Genomic DNA, 26,011 nt, shown 5'->3' with positions numbered 1-26,011 from the left:
GGCTATCCACCAAAGAACATCAACTTTTTCTTAAGTGCCCGACTAACGTTCTGGGAACTCTACAAGAAACAACCAGCAAAACACAATAGCTTAAAGAAACAAAACAAACAAACAAACAAAAAAGCTATAAATCTAGGCAAGCCTAAGAAAACAGTATCATCTAGTAGAATGCTCTGCAGATCCCCAAATCCAGAGTCTAGCAGAACAACAGATGATTAAGCTGAAGTCAAGAACTCCTCAAAGGCCCAGCTGCCAACCATCCTCTGTCTGAACCAGGGGATTATTAGGTTCAAGCCTGTCAGCCAATCAATTGCTACAGTATTACAGAGGAAAAAAGCAGTTTCGCAAGCAATTAAATGCAAGCCACAGGTCAATAACATTTAAAAACAAAACAAAACACCTCATCTGTTATGACCAAATCTCTCTCCAGTCAACCAGTGAATTACAATTTGGATGTACTTATATGTGTCTGTCTAGTAGCATTATAAATCCCTCAGGGCAGTGACCATGTCTCTCTCTCTCTCTGTTTTGTATAGTTAACATCACTTTGATGCATCCCATATCCTTCCTAGAGATAGTATTATGATAGGATTATGGTATAACTATTATGTATTTTATACAAGAGAGGTCATGTGAGATATCATTGTAGAGGTTATAATTTACTGAATATGATTATCCTATTTGTACGCATGTTTCATTTTGGTATCTGAAGTTAGGAATATTGTCTATGTATCTATTACAAAGGTGTTTATACCTGGGGAACACCCACTAGGCAAAAGACTGTCAGTCTAGATGGCTGGCTGGAAATGGCCCATTCAAGTCAATGGACCATTAGAAGAACAATAGGTCTTAGAAGAAGCTAATCTCCCACCAGAGAGCCTTCCTGGGAAGGCTTCCTGAGGATAGTACAAATAGCCTCGAGTCATGGCTTCTATGACACTACAGGGGCATGTGACCAGATCACTTGGTACTGGACTCCATCTTGGAATACCAGTGTTTTTCCACTGAAAGACATGGGAACCAAGCTTGGAGACAAAGGGTTCCCGCCATATACAAAAGCTATTTAAGGCAGGGGAGTAACATCATCATGGTTCTTCAATGAAGGGGAGACTCTTGGAAACACCTGAGGAACAATGACTGAACTAGGGAGAAGTGTTGGACCCAGGCTAGAGGGGTTTCTAGCCTGTGAAAGGAATATCTGGGGTTCTTAAGCTGCCAGCAAGTGCAGCTTGCCCCATAAGAGCCTGCAGCCAGCTTAAATCAACATTTAGGGTGAGAGTTTGCTACTCATATCCAATCTCTTTAGTATATTAAGCTTAGATTGTGTTTTTGTTTATTTGCTCGGTAACTTGCTTTCATCTTTGCTCGGTAATTTGCTTTGTTTACTATCACTTATAATCACTTAAAATCCATCTTTTGTATTTAATAAATTTGCTTTTGCTTCATCACAGACCAGTGTGTGGGAGTTATAACTTGGGGGGAAAAGCTGTTGTATATTCTCTCTTCACACTGAAGGAGGGGGCGAATTTCATGAGCTTAAACTGTACAGATCACTGTGCAGTGCAGGACGGTATAATTTTGGGTTTACACTCCAGAGGTGTTGTCTTGAGCAGCTGGGCAGTTCCTTAGCTGTAAGCCTCCCCATGCAGAACTGATCACAGCAGCCTGTAAGTTCTGCAGCTAGGTGTGTGTATGCTGGTGAAAGTGCAAGCTTGGAGAGCTTGGAAACTTATCACAGCACCACAGTGTGAGAGGGAGCCCAGGTAGGTGGGTAAGGGGGGCTCAGTGATACCCCAGTTGCAGCTGGCACCCTGGGGGGGAACCCATCACAGGGGGCTCCTAAATAAAAATATTCTTTATATTCTTAAAAGTGAATCTACACATTAACATATTGTACTCCTCCTCAGAGATAGTTTTTACACTATTTGCTCAAGTTATCTTTTGGTTAAGAAACACACAAATTGGATGTGTTAGCAAGATTTCTGCTCAAGAAAAGAAAGAAAATGGACTTACCAGGAGAACGGTTTTCCATGTTGCCAAGACTGGATTCAGATTCAAATGCCACAGACCGTGAATTTACAACTTGTTCCATAATAGGAACACCACCATTCCCCAAGTGCAACTCTAAAAATAAACATAAGACTCAGAATGTAATTGCTTAGACCTGGAGATTCTGTTGCACCTATTAATAACAAGAGATTTAATGTAGAAAAATCTATCACAATGTAAAATTATGGGTATCCAAACATGTAAGTAATCTAATTTTTGACCGTAAATGAATACCGGAAACTAAAAGATCTCAAATTTACTCTAACATAAAGTGCTAAATTGTACTGCACATTTTTGGATATAGCACGCACATTCACTACTAACTTGGTTCCGACTTTTTGCAAACTGTTTAGCAACAAAATAAGAATAATAAAAGCTGAGGTATATACTCAACTACTCAAAATAATCTATACTATCAACTATTTTAAATGTTTCATTTAAAGGGACACAGTTGATGGTGTTTAATCCTGAACTTCAGATATTACAAAACTAAAGATTTTAGAACTTAAAGTTAAAAAATATATATATGGATCTGAACTTGAAAAGTATATGTCTCAATGCAAAAGTAATTTATTGAATAAGTTAAAAGTGCCAGAATAAGAGTAAAACTAAATGACACTGTACATTTTAACTATAGTATCATTACCATGACACTTTGAAAACTTCCACAAATACATACCAAATAAGTTATAATGGAATGGTTACTCTCAGTGTTGTTAAGACTGCAGAATTTACAAGATGACATGTAGGCCTTGCAAGACAATACACTGGATGTAATTATTACCCCAGTTACAATCAAATCCCAATTATTGTTCCAACAATCTTGTCTAATAATAGTTGTGTATAAAAATATGTGAACGGTGGAACCAGAATATTGAATTATAAACTTATTTCCTTGTTTTTCATACCAAAACCTGACTCTCGTATAAGTATCCAGAGTTGTGAAAATGCAAGTGGATTGTCTAGAAGCCTCCAGCTACCTTAGTCCATAAGCAGCTACGAATATTTTAGAAGACCCTATTAAATTAAAATATAAAAGTAGGAACCATGTCAGCTGAAAAGAAAAATAAATTCATCTCCCAGAAGATTATTCGGATTTGGGGTGAGGAAATGCAGAATGGTAATTTATTTCTAGCATCCCTGGCTAGCACCTATAATTTTATCAATACCTCATGGAGTTCATAAATACGCACAAAATGAAAAGTTTTACTTAAAACATTATTTTCTAAAATGAATTATTACTCAAGAGAACCATCACTTTCTCTTGAACTCTGAAATCAGGATGAACTGCCTACAAGCTACGCCAACATATGGAACATATTACAAAAAATAAAAAACAAGAAACCAGAAAACAAAAAATATTCATGAACAGATTCTCCACTTTGACAAAGAGGAGAGAGGTGGCTGCTGCAACCTAGTTGTGGCTCCCTGACCCTCAGTTGTTCATTCTTAGCAGAATTAGAGCAAGAGAAGGGCTACTTAGTTTCTCTAACTTCTGCCACTGCAAAAGGCTCAGGCATAGTTCAGTTCCACCATGCACCTGCCTTGCCTATTACATGCCCTATTATATTCCCTCACATCTTTCTACCAGCAGAGAGCAACCCTCCACAAGGGAAACTGTCACCAGCTACCACTAGCTATTTTAAAAGCCAATTTAAATTACCATGGCTAACAGAAACTCATGTTGACAAATGGAGTTTCCCTGGGTAAGTTATTGACCCTTAACTTAGTGGTTCTTTTTGGCATGTCATAGAAAAGGGGAGAACGACAATTTCAAAGGTAGAAAAAACATTGTCTCAGAGTTCAGAATGGGGCTGATGCTTTCTTCTGGAAAATTTTGCTCAAAGCAGCAGGCAAGGAAGCACAGAATTGGCCTAATAGCCAATTCTGAGAAATGCTTCAAGGGGCATTGCTGGGTGACATAGAATTGGAAGTAGTATCTTCTTGTCTTGGCATTTTGTTTGCAGAGAGATCCCATCCTGGACTCCAATCTTTCTTATCAACAGAAAAAAAGAGCAGTAGAGACTCCATTCTGCTGGGTCTGCTTCTTGCCTACCTAGCCAATCAGATACTGTATTTAGATTCGACTTGATATGCAGGGCCCAAATCAATTATATATTATTAATTCCCCAGAACAAGAGGGGCCTTTCTTCTTGGTGCAAATATGCTGACCTGGTCCTCTGCTCATATAGTGTTGTCTGTCATTATTAGGACATGTTGAAGTTTCGTTTATTTGTGCAGTACAAGGAAAGCTAATCAAATGTCTCAGATCTCTAGCCAGTTGATCTTCCTCATCATTTCTTTCTGAGACCATCTCCCCAAAGTGATGTGAAAGATGTGCTCCCCCAGCAAAAAGTGTTCTTTCCATCCATAATAAACACAGTTCTATCCAATTCATCATTTGGGGGTCTAGTCACAAATCACCAGGCTAGATGAACATGTCCTTAGGGGCATTCTATTTGCAAAGGGGGTAAATAACATCTGATGGAAAGGGTAGCACGAATCTTTGAAGTGGATATATCAGAAACGTTGCCAGCTCAGCAGTTCTAATAAACCAGATTACCTAGCAAACTCAATAATATTTTGAAAGCTAGGGGCTGTTCACAGACATGGCATATAACTTCCTTTATTTTGTTCTCTCCCCCTGGGAAGAAACATCCTTTGAAGTTTGGTATTGAAAGTGACTTCAAAGTTCTGAACGGTTTGAGTTGGATTAAGCAGATTTTTTTTCTTAATTCACCATGAGTCCCCTTACTTAGTAGAAATGAACCATAAAACTGATGTCCTGTTCTGCCCTGTGTCTCAAGGATGCTCTTATCAGGATGCAAATCTTTTTCTAACAGCTTGTATAAACACACACATTCTAGTAGCATAATTAAAACTGTACAACCCCTGTAATATGGACACAGATACACCAGCGTAAAGGTGTCTTATACCAGTACAGATTATGCCCATAAGGGAAGGACAATACGTTTTACCAGTAAGACTTCATCCACATTAGCGCTTATACAGATAGGTAAAACCAACCAACATTGCCCCTCCCTCCCCCAAAATAGTTATATTGGTACAAAACCTGCGTGAAGTCCAGGCCTAAAGAGTTTCCATTCAAACAAGTAGTACATTTCTGTGAATACGTTAGAGAGTAATTAAGGTCAAAGCATAGGACCCTCTATTGGAAATGTTTCTGACCACATAAGAACATGTCTTGCCAGAGTGATGGTCTGATCAGGATATGTAGGCAAATCTTCTTGAAACTGATAGAGATTAGGAAACTGACCTGAAAAACAGCTGTCAAAATGGACTTGAGTGTTTTTATTTTGAATTCTGATACTTGTAATGATTTCTGCAAATTCTTCAATACAAGGATCATTTTTAAGCCCCTTATACGGGGAGTAGGAAGGTGAATACATCTCTATAGCTTTGTAGTAGTTTATTATCTGCCATCTTCTGGCTATGCTTTACTAAGCTCTGGGAGCCTGACTGAATATTTCCAACATTTGTCATCCCTCCTGGCTGAGAATCAGAGACGCCTGCTCAAGAGTCCGATCTCCTCAGATGGAAGAAGAGGACAAGTCTACATTATTGTGGTTGGTAGAGGGTTGTCTAGAGAAGATGCTTCTAGACCTTTCACCTCATGATCTGTTCAACTGCCATCTAATTCAGTCACTGTCTCATCTGCAGAATCTGTATGAGAAGAAACCTGGAGAGGACAGTTACTCTCTGAAGATCTAATTATCTTCTGGCATTTGGCCAATAGCAACATTTTCTTGTCCTTGTACTCGGTTTCTAAGATTCCTTTATCGAGAGATTCCTCAAAACAGACAATTTGTACTCTCTTCCTCCCCTCCCCGGTATAATTTGAGGACATTATCAGATGCTAGGACATCTCCCTCAATACCATAGGTCCGTAAGTAACTTCATACTATTATTACTGGTCCTGGGATTCTTCTGGATCCAAATCAGATGAAATGTAAGGAGTCTTAATAGAAAGCCTCTTGTATCAGGAATGCCAGGATTCTGTACAAAGTGAGATTTCATGAACCTGGATTCAGCCCACACAAGGCCAGGATGGGGCAGAAATATCCTATTTTCTTTTTCATCATGAAGAATCTCTATCAAAAGCAAGTAATCTTTCTTCTGGAAAAAACAATGGCCCCTTGGATAAGTTTCACCATGCTGTCCAGAACTGCCTGTCACGTCTTGTGATCCCAATAGGGAGGCAATGAAAAGAAGTTAAGAGGAAGGTATTTCTGAAAATCTGAGGAGATCAGTCTGAACAATTTTAAGAGTCCAGGAGAAGAAAGTGGTCTAATGGACTAGATTAGTTACTTCTGGGGTGCCTTCTCTAGATGATGTTTGGGAAGTATTTTCATTCGCCAGTGGAACTGACTGGGTGAAGGACTGAAAGGACTGATTGTTTTAGTAATGTTGGTAGTTAGTAATTCAGCAAAAGGTATTACACATTCCCTCTAGAGGAGTCTCACTAACGGGACTGGTTAAGTATAATCTTGTTCAGGTCAGAAGAATTTCTCAAAGCCTTATCAAGAAATTCTCTGAAAAAAAACTCAACACATTGAAAGGAACTCAAATAAGGCTGGTCCTTGATGTGGTCTTTGTCTCAAGGCTTCCAAATTGTATGTTGTGCCAGAGAAGAGTTCTGGCAAATAACCTGGAAATGTACAAGCTGAACTGTAGGGTAAAGCTAGTGTTGGTGTGAGGGACACAGCTTCTTAGAATCCCTCTCCAGGTCTGAGAGAACAGCAGGAAGCAAGTGACAGAAACAACATACAAGCATGAGGCAACTTTATGAGGATCCAAAATAAAGAACAATTTGGCGTAAGATTATCTCAATCACTAAAGCCAGTAAGCATATGTGCTGCTGCATTTCAAACAAGTTTCATGCAATGTAAGTGCCTTGCTAAGAAGGAATAATAAATAAGTTTTGTGATCAGTAGTATGTGTGTTACTGTTGTACCGTCATCACAGGATAAATAGGGATTTACTTGCACATACTGGTAAAATGAAACACTATTTTCATACACTTTCCTTGGAAAGATTATGGAATTTTATCCTGTCTGACTAATGAATTTTACACTATTAACACTCTGAGCCACAACTAAATTTTAAAACCATTATCAAACTCTGTTCCATACATGGAACTTAAGTCAATTGTCTCTACACTGGGAGCAGCAGCTCCATATGATTCGATTTTGCATTTCTTTCAAAAGTATCTAATGCATTATAACAAAACTGAATCATACACTTTATCCTATTTTCATTTTATGGTGATTCCTGAAGAAACTGAACAAATTTCCAATAGCTTCAGATATATACACACAATTCCAATAGCTAGTATGTGAGGGGCTTAAGCATGCTAGCATGTTATTTTAAATCTCACTATTTTTACATCTTGCAATGTGCAGTCCTGATGAGATGGCTCCTGTTTCAAGCAGTGTACCAGCATATGCTACACTTGTAACATATCAGGCACGAACGCCTCTAGAGTTAGCCCATGACAAAATGGTGCCATGTATTTGTCTACTTAAACTAAAAATTGATGGCCTGAGAAGTTCTCTTTTTTAAAAAATTTGCTACCATTTATAAAGTAATTAATAAAGCTAAAATAGGGAACTTTTCAAATCCACTTAACAGTGTTTGTAAACATAGCACTTACAAGATTCTCTATAAGACAACTTCAATGGGATTGTACTGTTGATATAACCATCAAGCTAGTGCATGCTTGAGCATCACTGAAGTGGGAAATGGCTAATAAGAATGCTGCAGTAGAATTAAAAGAATAATTAATTTTAAGCTAATAGTAAGGTAATAAAAATGATGAATCACCTTTCTAGCCTAGCTATTGGAGCATTCACAAATTATTTCTAAACTTGATGGAATTTTGTTAAGCTCTTTAGAAGATAACGTTTAAAAATACATTACATATTTCTTTTTTAGTTTTAAGCATCTTATGTAGCAACAAGATTATAATTTTAAAATATTAGAAAACTTTAAATGGCTATTAATAAGAAATTGAAAATTAAAGCTGTTCTGATGCAACAGATCAAACAATATTTTATATATTTGTTTACCTTGGAAGATGAAGAAATGTTAAGAGTACAGCAGAGGAAATCCAAATTCTGAGATTTAAATTCCAGATAAAACTTAAAGAAATAGGAAGATTCTTCAATGTCCTCTATATGCTTTACCTGACACAGCATTAGAGGTTGGGATGGTTTCTCCCTGTAGATCTAAATGAAAGGGAGAGCGAGAAGAGGGCAGCAGTCGTCGATCAGAGTCATTCAGCATAATCCCTAAAGCACATGCTGAATTTGATAATTCAGAAGTGCACGGTTCATCTTGATGACAATCCAAAGACTCAGATATCAATCCTCCAGTTGTAGGCTCCTGAAAGGAAAAAAAAATTAAAAGTTTATATAGTTTTATTAATTTAATTTACCACTCTGTATTACACAATTCCAACAGGTCAGACAACCTGGTATTGCTTTAAATTGCTACAAAGTTCTCATTATTAAAAAATAAGTCTGTAAATTGAGATAGTTTTGGTAAGAAAACAGATAAAATAAAAGGCAACGTGCATCTGTAACACTTGAAAGCAACCTTCACATTTTGTTTCTTCATCAGTTTTTCCCCAGGAAATGGACTGAAACAGGAAGTAGCATTATTGTAAATGGGAAAAAACTACCACCAAAACTCCCCTGTTAAGACTGATTGTTCAGCTCCATAAGGCATGTAGCTTGTATACGGATACATTTGTTTGGAAGCCATTAAGATTTTCATAGCACAACAGCGTCCTAAATAGGAATTTAACAAAATAAGTTAACTCTAATAATAGTATTTAATAGCTCAGCCAGAGTGAAATTAAAAGATATAATCTATATTTAGATGTTTCTAACAGTACTGAAAATATAGAAAACCATTATCCTATTTTAAAGACTTTAGCCAAGTTTAACATCACTAATTGAAGCTAACAATCCTAGATAAATCTGATTAACACCAGCTAATTTTCCCTATAGCCAGATACAGATATCTAATTGAGAGTTCCCAGTTAGCAGAAGGATAAATTCTCTATTCTTTCACTTTCTCCTGGTCTTGTACTGTGTTTTCAAGACAGAGTTTAAAGAACCAAGCCAACATACCCTAACTGCTAAAAGACCGTGTTTTTTTGTGCCGTCATTTATATCAAATATTTTACACTATAAAGTGTTTTAAAACAAGTCAAATGCAATTTTACAGCAAAAAAGTAGGCTTGGTCTAAACTTAAAAAGTTTTACCAGTATAACTATATCGGCAAGGAGTGTGATTTTTTTCATGGTCACAGTTATGCGCCTATAAACCCTAGTTCAGATGCAATTATACTGATATACGTCACTTTTTACCGGTATAATTTATTTCACTTTGCCAAACCAGAATAAGCTATACAGTTTAACTATGCTAACATAGTTAGAGGGGCAAAATTTGTAAGTGTGGACAAGACCATAGCTTCAAAGATTTAAAAACTAGAAATTAATTAGTGGTTTAAAAGTAGGGAAGATTAAGAGTTCCAGATGAAGCTCCGCAAGTGAGAAATTGTCCCTACGCTCATGTCCACACTACAAAGACTCCCAAACCGGAACAGTTTTCAAAATCTATCTTTGAATATTTTTCAAGAAATATGATTTTATCAGCAGGTACAGCCTGCGTGAATGGGGCAAAACTTTTTAAAAATGTTTCATGAAAACTAGACTAGGCCAAAGAAGGGCTGACAACCACCATTTGTTAAGAGATCTCCCTCTACCATAGGAGCTAATTCTGCTGGCAAAAACTTTTTCAAGATTATTTCAGAATCAGGAACTTACTTTTCTACAGGAACAAAGCTAACTGTTGTCCAGAGGAAAGTACAGAAAAGCCTAACCCAATTGGAGTACAGCGATCAGGCTTGGAACAGGAGGCAGGATAGAACGAATAAAGTCAGTTTTGAATTGAACTTGAACATAAGCCAGTGACAGAGAACAAAGATAACATGATTCCATTTCTTAGAACAAACAATGATTTAGGAGCAATTGCAAGAGGAACTGCAACAGTAAAGGTAAAAAGTGATTAAAACGTAACAAGGATTTCAGGATGAAAAGGATGAATTCTGGTACTGTAATGTACCAGAGGTGGAGATAGGCAAATGTAAGGACAAATTAAGGACATGTACAATCCTACAGGCCCCAACACAACCTCCCTACAATTTATTTGTTCAAATCAAACTGTCCAAGTTCACAAACCCCAGAGTCTTACAGCATATTTGCTATTTTTAACCACTTATTACTACTTGGGAAATGATCATCTCCAGTGCTATTACATTTTCCAAATGAAAACAGAAATTTGCCATTCTTCTCAGCTGGTACATGAAATAGTAAAGCAATCCAAACAATTGTTCTATCACTGACAGCAACAGATAAACTAATGCTGCATGTGGACAAATTCAGGTTGTTCCCTCCTTTCTAAATACTTCCTATGTACATTTCAAGTCTTCCAAAAAAGAAACAAATAAAAAACCCATAGTAGTATAACCTAATTTTAAGAACCCTATTACTGTTTATAAAGGCATTGGGTACCTGCACTAATTTGTACTTTGCTTCATTGTCTGAATCAGTGGCTATATCCAAGGAGTTAGTGGTAGATGGCTGAAGACAGTCTGAATTTAAAGTGCCTTCTTCCACGATGTTGCTCCGTAATAACCGCTCAATCTCCCTGTTCAGAATCTCCAATTCATCACACATCACGCAATTCTAAGAGATATACCTGAAGGAAGAGGGAAAGTCAGCTAATCACTACTTGTTCAATTCTAATAAAATACCCTACTATTATTATACAACATATGCCACTGAATGAAAACTAAAAATTAAATATATGTGCCCTAACATATCTTATTTGAATCTTTCAGCTTGTAACATACTACTGACTTCAGAATGTCCTCTGCTGATTGTGCAAATAAATCCAGTTTAATAGTTTTGTGCCATCAACCGGAGTCAAGGCCATATATGGAAAATTATCTTCAATATATTTAATCTTGAGGCACAGATCTGATATTACTAATGCATACCTAATACTGCAGTCAGTATTTTCTCAGGTTAGGGAACATTCTGATGTTGAATAGATATGGGGTTCTCAACCTCTTTCTGAGCCCCCCCCCATGCTATAAAAACTCCATGGCCTAGAAAAACAACAACTGGTTTTCTGCATATAAAAGCCAGGGCCGGCATTAGGGGGTACAAGCAGGGCAATTATCTGGGGCGCCATGCCAAAGGGGAAACTGCAAAGCTAAGTTGCTCAGGCTTTGGCTTCAGCCCCAGGTGGCGGGGCTCAGGGTCCTGGGCTTCAGCCCCATGCAGTGGGGCTTTGGCTTTCTGCCCTGGGCCCCAGCGAGTCTAACACAGGCCCTGCTTGGAGGACCCCCTGAAACCTCCTCATGGCCCCTCAGGGGGCCCCGACCCCTGGTTGAGAACCACTGAAATAGATCATATTTTGCAATTTGTTAATAATTTTACTCAACCCAGTGGCAAGATTGCAAACTGCATTTTGAACAGGGAGTTTTAATTTAACGTGACAGTTTCAAAACACCTTGGGAAGGGAGGTTGTTTATAACTCTGAACAAAATGTTATGGTTGTTCTTTCAAAAGTTTATAACTGAACACTAAATTAATACAGCTTTGAAACTTTATTATGCAGAAGAAAAATGCTGCTTTCCCTTTATTTTTTTTAGTTTACATTTAACACAGTACTGTACTGTATTTGCCTCTTTTTTTTGGCAGTCTCTGCTGCTGCCTGATTGCATACTTCCAGTTCCAAATGAGGTGTGTGGTTGACTGGTCAGTTTGTAACTCCAGTGTTCGTAACTCTGAGGTTCTACTGGACATATATTTGTATGCTGTACCAATCACTATGATACCTGACCAACATACATTTTAAAGTGAACACAAGATGATGTCTCTTTTTCTCTTCCCATTCTATATGGGGGTTAGAGGGTGGGAAGGGGAGTAGCATTTGTTTGTTTGTATAGTTAGGAATTTGGGTTTTGATTTATTTTTAAATATTTGATTTGTGGGAAACCTAGGTTGAAGAAGTGAGTTTTATATTTTATTTTGAATACACTGAAGATTATAGGCAATCAAATCTCTTCCAGAAGAGAGATCCAAAGTCATGGACTAGTTAGAGAAAGCTCTGTCTATTGCATACGTAAATCTCACTTTCGAGATCAACCATTCCACTGTATCAGCCAAATGTAGCTGTCATGGGAAACCAAAGTCACCTACGCTGCATCTACACTAGACAGTGTTACAAAAATAAACCCTACCACCAGTTCTATCATTTGGTAGCTGACCCTACGGGGAGTGTTGGCATATACACCTATACTGCAAACAAATCCCTACAGCAGCAAGCCTTAGAGCCCTGGTCTACAGAGTCAGATTCAAGGGGTTCATGCTACAGCATGAAAAATAGATGAGAGGATGTTCTGGCTTGGGCTGGAGCTCCAGCTCTGAAATCCATCTCCCTTCCCGGGCTTCAGAGCCCAAGCCAGAACTTCTACATGGCCCTTTTTAGCACCGTAGCGTGAGCCTGAGTCTGTATACCTGGACTCTGAGACTCATTACTGCATGAGGGTTTTTTTTTTTTCCAGTGTAGACATACCTAGTGTAAACAAGGCTCCCGCACTGGACCCGTTTTTACGTTAGTTAAACCTGCTAAAAAGCAAGCTGAATTAGCACAGTAATAAAAACGTGTCCAGCTATAAGATTTGTCTACTATAGGTCTCTCGGCAGTTCAGCTGAGTAAAAAAACATTTTTGTAGATGCCATAAATCCTTGCATCCCTGACCTATTTAGATTAATACTTATTAAAAACCAGCAACTTAAAGAATATTTTTGCAGTATCAAACTAAATCATTTTATAATTGCTCTTTTTAACAATACATTACCCTAACCAATGAATTGTCAAGCTCCCATTGGCACTTATAATTATAGCACCTTCTATATTAGATAACCCCTATCGTCATCATTATTCCTCTTTATTGTCACAACACTTTTAGAGGTTCTTTGAGTACATATACAAAAAAATAAATGTACAGAATCTCATTGATAGACAGCTGTATAAAAGCTTCTTCAAAAGCTTTTCTGATTTGCTCAATGCAAAGAGCTCCCATGATACCAATGACAAAAGTGACAGTGTCAAAAAGTTCAATGACCAACTGTAATTAAAATGTGTTTGAAATACAAGCCACAGTTTTAATAAATGTAGGCAAAAATCTCTCCACAGGGTTGAAAATAACTTCAAAACAAATCCTAAATTACTGGGCTATATGAAGGTGGAGCATGGAAGGGATTGGGACAAAAGACACAGAGCTGCAATTTAGCACCTCCACCGCCACTACTCCAGTGTATGGTCGGGAAGTGCACATTACAGCTCCTTTGTGTTACTTGGGCTCTTAGAGTCACTAGACCCACTTAACCATGAAGTCTGCGGCCCTTCCCCGGTCCACTTCTGAACCTCAATTTACATCTCAGCATAGAAGGAACTAATACAGAGACATCCCTCAGTAACATGCAGGAGAAGGATCCCCTTCCAGACCTGTCCTGGCTTCTCCTAACCAACCACACTGCAAGTTTAAGTAGTGCAATGGGCCTTAACAAGGTTTTCATCCTTTCTCAATTTCACACTGATGCACTGAACAAAGTCTCCTTTAAACAATTAAGCATGGTATCACTACATCTGTAGTTTACTGGAAGGTACCTCCAACAAATAACTGCTCCTACAATGCCTCGTTTTGCTTTTTCAAAATGGTAATGTGATCATATCCAAAAAATAAAAATAAAAAAATGTATATAGCGCAGGTATTTTCTTATCACAAACTTCTATATAAAACACAGGATATCATAAATAAGATTATAAATATTTCTAGATTATCTTATTACATCACAAAGTGTTCTAGTTTTATTCTCATGGTTACCATGTCATTAGAACATCTCTATAAATCAGAAGTCTAGTTGTTCCTCATGCTTCAGTTGAAAGCAATACTTGGAACCACACAAATTCTGCCGACAAACAACAAAAAATAACTTTAATATGAACATGTACGTTGTAATGGAAACAGAGTACAGAAAATCTACAACAAAAAGGTTTCTGGACTGGTACACACTAAGAAAGAAAAAAATTTTTTTTTCTTTTTGATCTTCTATACCAGTCCAGACCCCTGACTTCTCCCAAAACACTTCAAGCACCTGAGTTAGGGAAGCATAGTATCTCACAGGCACCCTTCTGCCAAAAACCACTTCTGCAAGCACCTGTACATTAATGTATAATGTCTGATGAAGTTTTACATGCCTTACAAATCTTTAACATCTTAAAAATTTCTTGGCTCAGATACTACTTTCTAAATGGCACTTTACTCCATGCTGAGATCCATTATGTAATTCTGTGGTGCCCTATGTATGTCTAACAACTGAATTTTACTCTGCTTTAGCAATTCTGGACAGAAAGCGGGCAAAGCAATTTTCTGCTTCAAATGGAAGGTACATGTAATCTTTGTTCTGAATTCTGAAAGGGTCTAAAAACAAATGTAGCCAGGTGCAGAAATGATGGAAGACTCTCTACAAGACAGTACATATCACTCTCCTATCCTTCAAATCAGTTTACAGTGATGAGAAACAGAATCTTTACCAATAAATATACTGAAACCCACTCCTCACGGTCTCTAAAGGGGAGTTGTGAGAGCATACCAATTTTAAGCTCCAAGCATGAATCACAGCTTGCTTTACTGATCTCAGGCTGTCAACAGCCTTCAGAAACATCTGGGTGCCTACTCACAGGAACAGAGTTAACCACTTAACCATTCTTCTGAACCCTACAACTACTCTCCCATTTGCGGTAAAACCAAAAGTCTTCCAGTCAGCAATTTTGAACATATTGTGGGTACTAGCATCTTAGTGGGTGACCACTCAGTTGATATTGTTAGTGACATCACCTACCTTGGCTCTGTTGTCGATAACATGGGCAGCATCAAGAAAAACTTGAAGCCCTCACAGCAAAACTGTCATCAGTAATGATGCATCTCATTAAGAACATCTTTCACAACCAAACACCCTGATAAGCAGAGAGATGAAGCTGAGAATATATAATGCTTCAATGGCTGGATGGTGTAAGACACCTGTCCCTCATAGGCATTCTACCCAGTAGTGCGCCAGATTTGGCTAAGGACAGAGCATCATGGAGGCACGTAGTACATCTAAGCTGTCCACCCAACAGCATGAAAACTAGCCTACAACTGCTGCAAACTGGACTTTAATGTTGGTAGCAGTCAGGCTCATGTCTACCTGGCTTGAAGAAATTCTAGAATGGCAGCAATATTGCAAGACAATCTTTCCCTCCTCATGCCAATCACAGAATGACCTCCAAATTCTCTAGTTTTCTAGAAGGTTGAAAGAGAATCTTGTCAGATCCTCATTATGGATTGTTCTGCTAATCAGAAGATCTTGAATCACTAATATTATTATTGACCTAATCAAAGACATACTCATTAACTCTGGCAAGGCTACAATGCACACGAATATGCAACTAGGAATGAATCTCAACCAGTAGAGGTTGATAGCAAAGATTCCTCTTCTCAACATTCTGGCTTTAACAGGGAGAAGAAAACATTCACAAGCAGCTGTAATGGGAACCTCTAATAAATTTCCCAAATAGCTTCAGCATGAAATTGACCTGCTTCTTACCAGTTTCACAGTTGCTCAGGGAACTTAGAAACAGCACTGAAAAGGGACAATATTTGGGCATTTTTCACTCTGCAAAGCATAGCACTGGAGTGGTTTCTCTAAAGGCTCAGGAAAACATCATGACCTCAAGTTTGTACACAGTTCACATTTGGATGATTATCTTCATATTCATAAGGGTTAGGTCAGACTGGCTCTTTGGACAATGATTAGCTATTGGTAGTTTTATGTGGTTATTTTAAAATAACATTTTAATGTTTCTATATACGTTATAGAGCCTGATAGTTTCTATACCCTGCACGGTCCTCTCACACAGTTCTTGCACAGCTGACAAGCTCCACAGAAAGTCCTGTCACTGAGCAATTCTGAAAATATTCTTTAAAACAAAGGATATTTACAAGCCAAAAAAAAAAAAAATCATGTCTAATTGGAATAGCTATCAATTACTTAAGGGGAAACCACTTTAAAATGCTGTAATTTCTTTCTTTCTTTTTTTTTTTTTTAAAAAACACGTCAAAAAACCCACATTAAAGCTTGGAATTTCAAAATTATTACTACACTTAAAAGGTATGGGACCACACAGTTAATCTAAGATAAACATTCTTAATTCTGCCTTGGTAAAAACAAATAGACAGGTCTATCTTCAAGTCCTATACATCAGTGATTCCAAAGAAACGAAGAAGCCATCTAACAGCAACGCTCCCTCCTGCAAATATACAATACGCTCCTATAATATTTAAACCAAAGTGCATTAAGTATTCCATTATAGCCTGCCTTCTTTAAGACCACAATAAGGTTACATCTCTTCAACAAAAGCTGCTATATTCAGGACAATCACTTGGAATAACCCAGAAAAGCTTCCAATATAAAAATGTTAAACTGTGAAACAGCATAGACATATAGCTATCAAGTCTGGGGCTACAATCCTCAAGACATGGACAAAAAAATCGGTAACTGAAATGCCAATGACGCAGTCTTGTGCCTGGGGGGGGGGGGGGGGGGGGGGGGGGGGGGGGGCGTCATCACACACAGGCAAATATTCAAATAAGTCAATCTGCAGATTTCTGTATCCACAGGATACCAACTTTGTGAAGACTTAGTAAAACTTCTCTTCGCAATGTCACCATCTTACATGAATGAAGTAACCATTATGGATAGGTGGATTTACATACTTTCAATGCTAAATTTGAAGTGCTACACTAAGGCCCTGATCCTGCAAAGCATTTAACTTTAAACATGAGTAATTCCATTAAAGTCCATTTATTAGCCCTAAAGAGGTACTATACGACTCTTAAGAGGAAGAAAAAGGTGTTTCAACTACCAGGATTTTAGGAGTAACAAAAAAAAGGCAGCCCCGCGATCCACTGTTTTTAATCATTGGAAGATGGGAGGAGTCAAGAGTGAATCTGTTAGCAGATGGCTGCATGTGAGCAAGTGGGTCTTTTCACAAGTAGGTGCATGCGGACGCATGCAAGTGTAAATGTGAGCGTGAGTTGATATGTATAGATTCATCAGTGAATATAAACAGGCTTGTGGAGGTGAAAAACAGAATAAATGGGATAAATTAAAGAACAACAAAGATGTTTATAGGAAAAGAAGGAAGAGTCAAAACATACAAGTGAAAGGAGAGAACATAGTAAAAAATAGGAAAAGAATATAAGGGGTGAAAAAGAAAGAGGGAATATTCAAAACAATACAGAAAATACAGAACAATCTACAATAGAAAATAAAAAGTGGAATTAAATCAAAAAGGGGAAACGTGATTATAACAAAAGCACAAAGTTATGTTTGTTCTGGGTATTTTTAAGTTTATTCAATAAAAAATTGATTGCCAATGCTACAGCTAGATACAGTACAAATGGTACAAAACTGTTTCAATTCCTTTAATTTGCAAGACCATACTTTTTAAGAGTCTGTGGCTATTTGGGAACATAGCAGCATTCGTAGGCTTATTCCTTGGGCAGTAAGTCTTGGGGAAAAAATTTCAAAATCGGAGTGCAGTTCTTTCTATAATGATACTGAGCTTAAAAGAAAATTCCATTAATTCATTCTAATACGTTCAAACAGCGAAGTAAAAATTTACCAAAAAATAAGTTTAAGTTTTCAGAACACAACAGTTTTAGAAATACTCGTCACTGTTTCGGTATGTCCAGTCAGTGATTAAAGATGGGTGGAACACAGAAAAATCCCTTAAAATATGTATGGAGTAATACGTTTATTGGCTTTTCTTGCAGAAGTCAAATTTCTACTGCAGCCTATTACAGTCTCCCATTGTCTACTACTTTTGACAACAATAAGAGGTGCAGTTATTAGTATAATCAAAATGGATATTTTAGGGCCTAGGCCAAGTCATGGTAGTATATATGTAATCCTATGAAGCACAGACGTATGTGGAAGGCACGGCCCTAATGGACCCGTGTCTTGATCATTAGGGGACAATCCCTTTTGCCTTGCCTACCTCTGGAAGTCTGCATTTAACCAGCCTTGCTATGGAAGATTTAGAAACCTTTCTTCCAAAACTTGTGGAGGAACATTAAATATAGCACATTGTTTCCCCAAAGGCTCTTAAATTCTAATACTCATTAATCAAAGTAAGAAGTGCTGAAAATTATCTTATAGTAAGTACAAAATATTTTATTTTTGTTAGTATTGCAGTCAGTACAGCTTCCAAACCGTGAAATGGACTTTTATTGTGGTTCATGCATTATCAGCAATCTAACTGAATTCCACCTGTAGAATCATTATTGAGTGGTGATGTTAAAAGAGAGAAAGAACCCAGCTTGACTTACAAATCCAAAAGGAGTTTACAAGTTACAAAAACATACACTTACTTGCAAACTTCACAAATTTGGAGTAGGAGACAATGAACATAAAAACTCCAAATGGCACTTTTTACAGACGCTTTCCACTATCTAAACATACTTAGATGCTTTTTTATGCAGCTTCTGTTAAATCTGGATCTGCCAAAAAACCCTGCATTTTTGGTCCCACTAAACGGCTCTGTTGATCAAGGAAATCCTGATCTGTTGAGCATAAGGATGACTGTTATACTCCATTATTTGTCAACAGCATTTGGAAGGTCACTGTACTGAAATAGTCCATGAAAGACACTGAAGCTGCAAGCAAAAGTCTTCACTCCCTTCCCACTCCAAACAATCCTTCCCCCATCTCAAGGAAGTTTTAACTATTTTAAATACCTGAAAATATTACTTTGTCAGTTGTTGAGTATCATAAAAAACAGCTTCAAACTTGGAAAAAGGAATCCCTCCTGAAGCCCTGCAGAGATGGCTGTAGAACTCTTCCACAAGCTTCTGCAGCTTTTTGCTGCTGAAAACACAAAATCTACTCAAATACTCTGATGAGAAATTTCAGCATTTAACACACACATAAACACCATGATTATCTTCATTCATAACTGTCTCTACATGTAAATACTGCCATGGAGCTCACTGTAATCAATGTTTACCTCTCTTGATGTTTATGTTAGAAGGCTTTAATTTCACCAAGATCTAATGATTTATGTATAAGACTTAAACACGTAGTAATATAGTCTTTGTTAGAACTAGAAGTTTCACTACTCTTATTGATATCATATTGTGTAGTTTAGTTTTCCTTTAACTGCTACTAGTAGTTATCTTGTAGAAGCAGCATACCTGAGGAAGTAGTATCAGGAGCAAGCTTTCTCACAGGTGCCTCATTAAATGGCACTTTTACAACTTCCCTATGATAAATCAACACCATTTGCTTTTTTTTATTTTCCACTCATACAGTTTGATGTGGCTGTCTCAAAGAGTTATTCCAAATCACCTTCAACACAGTGGACTAAGACCTAAATATTCAAATGGGGACATCTACATCAGTATCAAGGTAAGCTGAGTTATCACTAATACAGACAACTTTTTGTAAGATGCATGGGGGGGAGGGGAGGTTTAAACGTGCATTTAAGTAATGACAAAAGTGTGATGACAAAAAGACCCCCATACATTTATCCCATTATCAAAAGATAAGGAGCCAGTATAACCGCTCTTTATTACAAATACTGACTGGTTCATCATTTTCAATCTCAATTCAGGGCAAGAAAATTGAATTCATATCAGACCTCACCCCAAATTAGCAATACTTTAAGATTTATCTATAATTCTGTAGTACTCTGAATTGATTACTATAAATACCCAGGCATTAAAAATATCATGAATTCCTGCACAAACAGAAACTGGTCACATCATTAATTGAAACAGCTTTAGATGAAAAAGAAATAGATAGATTACAAATTAATGAAGAACAATCTGTGTGAAAACAAATACTTTATTAACTTAAGACAGAACAGTGTCCGCAGTCAGACCTACATTTCTTCTTTTACCCATATCTTTTTTCTATTTTGTTCTTCTTGCTCTTCCTTCTTCTCTATTGCCTTCATATTTATTGAAATACATAGCTGTACAAATATTTTTCATGACTGACTTTTTTGTTTTTTCTTTTCATACCTTTTACATTTTACTGTTATAGGATTTTATATCCTGAAATTTTAATCATACCATCCAGTCGATAGGGACGTTGACTGGGAGTCAGGAGACCTGGGTTGGAGCCTCAGGTCTGCCACTGACACCTTGAATGTCCTTGGTCAACTAACTTGTCTGTGTCTTAGTTTTAGTGTAAAATGGGGCTAATGCTTATCAGCATTAGTGTGACTGTATTCACAAATAAGAATAAAGTAGTGAAAAATATTCCATGTTAGAATAACAGTTCTTTATCATTCTAAAAAGTGCATGTCATTACAAAAAGAAAAGGAGTACTTGTGGCACCTTAGAGACTAACCAATTTATTTGAGCATAAGCTTTCACGAAAGCTTATGCTCAAATAAATTGGTTAGTCTCTAAGGTGCCACAAGTACTCCTTTTCTTTTTGCGAATACAGACTAACACGGCTGTTACTCTGAAACCTGTCATTACAAATGCACACAATGTTAAGTCACTAAGGCTTCCTTTGTAATTTTGGTCTATGAAGATATTTTGTGTGCTCGTCCATCATGTAGTTATCTTTAAAAGATCTGATGCTTAAAATAAATACTTACATAATAAAAGTATGTTGCAATGTTTGTAATTAACTAAGGATTGTGAAGTCGACGAACATGAAAGCTCCTACAGAAAATGTAATACCGTAACTTCCTTTGTAAAGTGCTTTGACACCTACAAATGGAAAATACTACATAAATTCTAAGCATTAGGACACTTAGGAAAACACGCCTACCATATCACTTACTTGCAATACTATCTGGTTTAAAATAAATAAATCAATCAATCACACAGTCAAATTCCTTCATATTTTCCATATAGTAGAACCTCAGAGTTACGAACTCCTTGGGAATGCAGGGTGCTCATAACTCTGAACAAAATGTTACGGTTGTTCTTTCAAAAGTTTATAACTGAACAGTGACTTCATACAAGCTTTGAAACTTTACTATGTAGAAGAAAAAATGCTGCTTTCCCTTAATCTTTTTAGTAGTTTAATTTAACACAGTACCTTACTGTATTGGCCTTTTTTCTTTTTTTTCTTTTTGGTCTCTGCTGCTGCCTGATTGCGTACTTTCAGTTCCAAATGAGGTGTGTGGTTGACTGGTCAGCTCATAACGCTGGTGTTGGTAATTCTGAGGTCCTACTATACCTAATCAACAACTACTTCCCATGAAATAATGTCACACTCTCAAATGCTAATAAATGCTTTACAATTTGCAAGAATAAATGTAGATTTGGCAATGCGTAACTGAGTTACACAACCATTTTTCTCTGAAACTTCCTCTCTTCCAAAAAGAAGTGCCAACAACTTCCAATTATTTCATGTTAGAGCTGAGACACACATGAATGCTAATATAGTGCTCTGTGATTGTTTTTAGGCTGTGTATCAGTATCTTCATACTCCTGGACATCCTTTATATCCCTGGAAATTGAGATGTATCATTTCAATGAAGAATTTTTTCAACCTGATAAAGTTTTTCAAATAAATGCACAAATACATTTACAAGAGTCTGTTCTGTATTAGCACAGTGGAGCCGATTAAAATACATTTATAAGGCATCAAATATAACAGTACAATTCTGATATCAATAATATTTCGGACTAAAAATGCCTGTCTATTTAAATTTAAATAGCTGTTCTATTTCAGGTTTCAGAGCAGCAGCCATGTTAGTCTGTATTTGCAAAAAGAAAAGGAGTACTTGTGGCACCTTAGAGACTAACAAATGTATTTGAGCATAAGCTTTCGTGTTCTATTTCGAACAGCTAACTCCATGTCAAATTAAACATGAGTACATTTTACAGCAAAATGAAAGCCAAGCCAACGTGGTAGTTTACTTTAAAGTATAATTTAGATAAAAAGGAAATAACCTTTAGCAGTTAAAAAAAGTTGCCCCTCAAAAAATAATTAATAGCGATACAGACTGAGCGAATGTGTTACAGCATAGTTAAGGAACTGTAAACCATCTCTTCTTATAACTCAAAAGTATATGATGGCACCATTTAGCATGATCTCCCCCCAGTGACTTAGCTGGAGCTAACAAATATTCAGCAGAACCCTTGATAGGACAAGGTCTTCCATATCTCCACTTCCGTTATAGAGGTAAACATTAAACTGCTTCTGGCACTGGGAATTCCATGATCGAAGTGATACAGTACTGGGGAATGGTTTTTATTATAATAAAATACATCTTTGCTCTTTCTAAAGCTTTTCTCACAAACTGAAAGTTTCTTCCTCATGTGCTCCAATCAAATGTTCCTCACAACAGCAGTTCTCAACTCAGTAGGTTCTCAGCAGTTCTCAACTCAGTGGTTTGAGCATTGGCCTGCTAAACCCAGGGTTGTGAGTTCAATCCTTGAGGGGGCCATTTAGGGATCTGAACCAAAAACTGGGGATTGGTCCTACTTTGAGCAGGAGGTTGGACAAGATGACCTCCTGAGGTCCCTTTCAACCCTGATATTCTATGATTCAACCAGGGGTCCGGGGCCGCTGGGTGGCTGCAAGCAGGTTTCAGGGGCTCTGCCAAAATAAACCAGCGAGCAGGGCCAGCATTAGACTCACTGGGGCCCAGGGCAGAAAGCTGAAGCCCGAGGCCCGCCGTGTGGGACTGAAGCCGAAGCCCGTGCAACTTAACTTCACGGGCCCGCGGGCAACTGCCCTGCCTGCTACTGCCTAATGCCGGCCCTGGCTTTTAATCTACTGGATATGGAGAAAAACAGTTGTTGTGGCACAGGTGGCCCATGGAGTCTTTATAGATTGGGGGGGGGGGGGCCCCCCTCAGGAGAAGGGCTCAGAAAGAAAAAGGTTGACAATCCCTGCCTTACAATATGAACATCTGAAAAGGAGTGGGAAAGCAGTCTAAATCTCAGTGAGTAAGAAAGGACTAATGTACAAATTATCATTATAAACAGAAAAAATGGATTCAATTGCCAATAAAAACATGTTATTCTAATAGATACAATATGTTTATGAAAAGCTAATTAAAAAGAAGCAAAGAAATAAAATTAGCAAATGCGTTTTTCATGTTAAGTGTTACTGTCAGTAAATGATTACCGAATCAGAACCTAAATTTTGTTTGACAATCTAAATGGTAATCCTGGCTGTGGTAAACTGGGTTATCACCATTCTAGTACCCCTTTTACCAAAGCTGCTCTACTGTCTGCCTCCGCTGAGGCACATAGATTTCCCAAGCAGCAGAAGGGTGAAACTGACCTGATTTACGTTAGTCTGGCTGCTGCTCCTAGGGTTCTGAACAGCAGAAGTAAAACTAATAAAGACTCTAGAGAATTTTCACTGGTCTGCTATTTGGTAAAACCCTGAGCAGCAGCAGACATTCCTGAATAATCTGTCTGCAGACTTTGGAAAAGAGTACTGCATCACTTTACACAGAAGAAAAAAAGTGAAATTTTTCTCCCCATTAGGTAAAACCTTTGAATCTGCAAAAGTCAATGATAGTTGTCCAGGAAAACGTCCTACTTGCCCCAGGCAAGTAGCTTTTTCATGTCCTGACCTTAAGAATAGTAAAACAAAACTATAATTTACTAGCTTCATATCAAACCGTCACTGGATATTAATATTACATCGTCAAAATACTGTAGTTTGCAGTCCTGTTGTAGTCGTGCTGGTCTCAGAATATTAGAGACACAAGATGGGTGAGGTAATATCTTTTATTGGAACAACTTACAGACCTCAAGAAGAGCTCTGTGTAAACTCAAAATGCTATCTCTTTCACCAACAGAAATTGGTCCAATAAAAGATATTACCTCACCCATTTTGTCTCTTTAATATACTGTAGTGTTTAGCATACTTTCTCCAGTATGCTGCAAAAGAGAGCTTGTATACTGCTTATGCAATACAGTTTGTTCACGATTTTTCAAATCTGAATTACTTACCTGCACTATAGTTGAGTTCTGCTATTGAACTTCCTCATTAGCAGTGTTCCAAATATATTTCCAGCAAGTGCCCAGTCAACAAAGAGTTTCAGCAATACTGATTCACAGAACTTGGCACTCTTCCCTTTGAAGTAGTATTAACCAATTCTCCATTATGCCATTTGGGGACACTACACTACTGAATGCACAGTGGTTGTTTTAGAATAGGGGCAAATCAGTGGTCCTGACATTAAAGACTCTATGGGTGTTTTTGTCGTTTTTTGCACAAGGGTAGGGGTTTTATTCCCAGAATTTAGATCAAATTCCCATTTGGATAATTGAATTCTGCCTACCTACAACTCATGTACTAAGCAACACTGTAAAAAAACAGTAAAGAAGGCAGTATAAATCATTAACGAGTGAAATGGGTCCTAAAATGGTAAGCCAGCATAGTTAGCGTAAAACTTAATAGCTCAAAGATTGACATGTGCCATAACCATCCAACTGATAAGTTTGGGTACTGACATATGCAGAATTGTAGTATGTCCAGAAAACTAACTGGCCTCAGGGTAGGTGCATTAAACACTACTTTTAATTTCTGGGTCCAGGAGCACAGCTGTCATAAGAAACCAGAAAAAGGTGTATTTAAAGTATTTAAAACAGGCAGGATGCTTAGTGTGAAACATTTTGATAAGACACTAATTTTTAATTTTTAAACCTCCAGAGCACATCTCTATAATGTGTCAACAGCCTGGCCTGGTAAACAGAGTTCTGATTATATCAACGTACAATGTTTCTCAAAACAAAATCTGCAATTATTGTTTTGTCTCTGAAATATACATGGCAAGGATTTGTAAACCTGTTAAAACTTTCCAAATATATAAAACAGTTACAAAAACAAACAAAAAACCATCTCCACAACACAGTATCACTATAGCGTGAGATGCTATTCTGATCTTATAATGAAATATACAGACACAAGGGAAAATGCTGACCTCATTACAGTCAATGGAAGTTTGGCCATTGACTTCAATGGAGCCAGGATTTCACCCACTACTACAATTGTTTCTAAAGTGGAACATCTTACTTAGTTTGCTCCTGTCTTTAATAAAATTATACTTGGCTCTACAGGAATGTCTTAGACTAATATGAATTATACTGTTCCCATCAAAGTTTTGCATGGAAATAATGCTGATTTTTAAACCTTTATGTTACCATTTAAAAACAAAAAGCTGCATTAATGTAGTATTTGTAACAAACTATCTAAAGTAGGGAAGTCCAAAATGAAAGTTATCAACTTCATTCTTGACTCATCACACTGTGCTTAGCTATTTAAAAATATAATAGTGAAAACAGTGAAATATTTGAATACAACAAAAAACTAACCTCTCTGCTAGGAGTCACAATTGAGTGAAATAACCTGTACACAAACAAAATCTGTCTCTCAGAATATTGGCTATATTTCTGGATTCAAGTCCTGCTTTGTCACAGTGTTACTGGGCGGCATTGGACAGTTCACCATTAGTAAAGTGCGGACAGTGCTTCCCTATTTCATAATGGTATTTATGAGAATACAGTCATTAATGTCTGTGAAGCATTCAAGTACTACAGAGACTGGGTTTACATAAGTTCCTGGATAGGTAAAATATGTACCCCTCATGTCATATTTGGTACTAGACTACAGCCTCTACTTGTGAGAGTAGAGACCCTCCAAAGCACACTCAAGTAGCTACCCAGATATTCTTATATAGGGAGAGGGACAGGCCTTGTCTACACTAAATTCCTTTCTTTAAATTTCCCACCATTGCTACTACCAGCATTCCTAGCAAC

The 26,011-nt window shown here is 37.4% G+C and overlaps 1 protein-coding gene across 5 annotated transcripts in view; it reads right to left on the bottom strand.

Annotated features, from left to right (window-relative positions):
* The window catches only part of DIDO1 (death inducer-obliterator 1), a 96,103-nt gene that overhangs the window by 58,509 nt on the left and 11,583 nt on the right, over positions 1-26,011 (bottom strand). For 2 of the 5 annotated variants that reach the window (XM_037915842.2, XM_043527486.1), the window contains 3 exons: positions 10,653-10,839; positions 8,256-8,454; positions 2,014-2,124 (listed from right to left, as the gene is read on the bottom strand). In XM_037915842.2, coding sequence (XP_037771770.1) covers positions 2,014-2,124; positions 8,256-8,454; positions 10,653-10,817 — 475 coding nt within the window. In that variant the 5' untranslated portion in view covers positions 10,818-10,839. Of the gene's footprint in view, positions 1-2,013; positions 2,125-8,138; positions 8,455-10,652; positions 10,840-26,011 lie in introns of those variants that run through there. The other 3 variants (XM_037915844.2, XM_037915845.2, XM_037915846.2) reach the window with 2 other exon arrangements.

The sequence above is a fragment of the Chelonia mydas genome, chromosome 13 (genome assembly GCF_015237465.2).
Source record: "Chelonia mydas isolate rCheMyd1 chromosome 13, rCheMyd1.pri.v2, whole genome shotgun sequence".
Taxonomy (NCBI): Eukaryota; Metazoa; Chordata; order Testudines; family Cheloniidae; genus Chelonia; species Chelonia mydas.
Note: the sequence above shows the minus strand (reverse complement) of the source record. Positions and strands in the feature narration are given on the sequence as shown.